At 57.5% G+C, this 2,499-nt stretch overlaps 1 protein-coding gene across 1 annotated transcript in view; it reads left to right on the top strand.

Moving 5' to 3' along the window:
- The window catches only part of NPLOC4 (nuclear protein localization 4 homolog (S. cerevisiae)), a gene marked incomplete at both ends in the record, with an annotated part of 25,944 nt that extends 23,982 nt beyond the window's left edge, over positions 1-1,962 (top strand). The window contains 2 exons of the mRNA XM_008945749.1: positions 871-966; positions 1,846-1,962. Of these exons, the coding sequence (XP_008943997.1) occupies positions 871-966; positions 1,846-1,962 (213 nt within the window). The remainder of the gene's footprint in view (positions 1-870; positions 967-1,845) is intronic.
- Between the last annotated feature and the right edge of the window lie 537 nt (positions 1,963-2,499).

The raw sequence follows: 2,499 nt of genomic DNA, 5'->3' as shown, positions 1-2,499 counted from the left end.
CCTGGTCACCACCAGCCTCACGGGCACTTTCTGGAGTGGCCACTGCTGGGCCACGTGGCTCTTGTGGCAAAAAGTCATGTCCTGAACAAGGGGCCCACAGATGCCCCGTGCCAGTCAGCACTGCTGGAGTGGGTTTCTTAGTTTCCAGGCTGCCTGGGCTGTAATTAAGATGAAAACAGATTGATGGATCCTGCATTTGGGAGTGGCCTGGAAAGCTGCATTTTTGAAGCATCTTGTTTTGTCCTTTTTTTCCTTAAAAAAAAAAAAAAGGTGTTTTTTCCTGGAAGGTATTTCTACAGCTCTGCCTAAAAAGGGCCTTGCCAACAAGGCCCAGCACACAACGACTGTCACCAGAGCTTTAACAGGACTGGTTTAAATGTCAGCAGCTGCCCCAAACGCTGCCCTGTGATGTCAGCAGTGCTGTGTTACCCCATCCCCACCCCCTTGGCCCAGGGAGGAGGCAGGGTGAGCACACCCAGGGCGTGGGGTGACTGTTGAATGAAGTGAAAAGGTGTTTTCGAAGGACACATGCCAGCCCCGAGCAGAGCAGAGTGGTGACCTGGCTACCCCATCTCTCCCCTGTCCCCCCTCTCAGTGTTCAGGGGACACCCCCAGCAGCAGCTGCCAGGCATGGGGCAGAGGTTCTGCAGAGGGGGGGGCCCTCCCCACCCAGGGCAGGGTGCTCTGTGGGCTCAGCACATCTCCCTCCAGCTTCACCAGGAGCTGCTGGAGCCTCCCTGTCCCTCAGCAGGTCCCCGTGGTGGCTGCTTTGCTTTGCTCTTCCTGGCTGAGCTCTGCCGTGCAGCCACGGCTGCCCCCACTCACCCCTCTCTCTCTCAGCCCTCTGACCCTCCTTTTTTGGGTTTTTAGATCACCACCACCTTCCCCAAGGATCCAGTCTACACTTTTTCTATTTCTCAAAATCCATTCCCCATCGAGAACCGCGACGTGCTGGGAGAAACTCAGGTAAGGGGAGATTCCTAACAGTGCAGAACCCTGCCAGTTCCTCTGCTTCCTGAGGGCTGTGAGGGCACAGCCTCATCTGTGCCCTTAGATCACCCTTTGTGGCTCAGGCTGGCACTTGCCAAACACCTTCCCACGTGGTGCCTGCGTGCCAACGAGCCGGCTGTTCGGGGACGGGCACCGGGGCTCCCCCCTCCTTGTGCCACCCAGGCAGCACCAGCGAGCCCGGGGGCTCCAGCAGCTCCCAGACTAAGGTCTGATGCTCCAGCTCTGAGAGCAACGACTCCTCTTCCCTTTCAGAGGGATTTTTAAGGCACCAGGGACCTTTGGTGCAGGAGCCCCACAGCGCTGAGCAGAGGCAGCTGCTGCTCGAGGCGCTCACGTTGCTGGCGTGGAAAACAGCTCGTGGCTCGAGTTGTTTTAAAGCAGCAACAGCTCGTTTCTCCTGCCAGAGATGTCAGAGGCTTCCTCCAGAACTCACCAGGAGAAGGGGGCTGCTGCCTGTTGAGGCTCGGGTCTGAGGACACCCTGGGTTGGAGAGGAGGGGGATGAAGGGGCTGCCGTGTCCTCATCTGCCCCTTAGGGACCAGGCTTTGAGCTGAGCTGCCTGGGCTCTGCTCAGCATCCCAGATCTGCTCTGTGTGAGCTGGAGTGGTTCAGGTGCTAGGACAGGGGAGCTGGTGTGGGTCCAAAGAACCATTTCTCTGGAAGTTGTTAGCTGCAGCTCAGCTTGGGGGCAGCTTTTCGGGGGTCACTGCCTGTTGGAGCCAATGCCCAAAAGAATCAGGAACGTTGCAGTGTCCAGTAGTGGATCCCAAGTGGAAACTAAAGTTACCGTGTGGTGGGAAGTGACTTCTATTTATTACTCTCCCCTCTCTCTAGGATTTCCACAGCTTGGCCACGTACCTGTCCCAAAATACTTCCTCCATTTTCCTAGACATCATATCTGATTTCCATCTGCTTCTCTTCCTGGTCACGAACGAGGTCATGCCCCTGCGGGTACGTAACGGGGAGGAAAAGCTCCTGTCAGTGTTGCTGTCCCCAGGCTGGACTCAGCCTGTCCCCCCCCACCCCAGGGCACGTCCCCTGGCTGGCTGCCTCTGGCCCAAGGCCTCTTCTTGCAGGCTGAGCTGGTGGTAGAGGGTTTAAAAAGTGAAACCAAAGCCCCTGAGCTCTCAACACGCTGCTGAGAGCACTGACGGTCACAGACCTGACAGAGCCAACTTGGCTGCAGCTCCAAGAGCTGGAAACATTATTTTTTTTTAATAAAAAAAAGCCTCCAAATTAGAAATTCCTGTCGGAATGATAACAACATCAGAGCCCCCAGCTCACAGAGAGGCCAACGACTTCCTGGCTGGGCAGCTCTGCCGCTCTTGGCCGGGCACCGGGGGCTTGGCAGCAGCCCAGGCCCCCCCCCCAGGGGTCACATCTGTAGGGCCAGACAGTCCCAGAGCCAGGGCCAAGGGGCCACGTGTCTGCCAGAGCCTTGGAGCTGCACAGGGCTGACCCTGGGCAGCTGGAGATCAGGCTGGGGCC

This window comes from Merops nubicus, unplaced genomic scaffold (assembly GCF_000691845.1).
Source record: "Merops nubicus isolate BGI_N331 unplaced genomic scaffold, ASM69184v1 scaffold23458, whole genome shotgun sequence".
NCBI classification, from domain to species: domain Eukaryota; kingdom Metazoa; phylum Chordata; class Aves; order Coraciiformes; family Meropidae; genus Merops; species Merops nubicus.
This window is presented reverse-complemented; position numbering and strand designations above follow the sequence as displayed.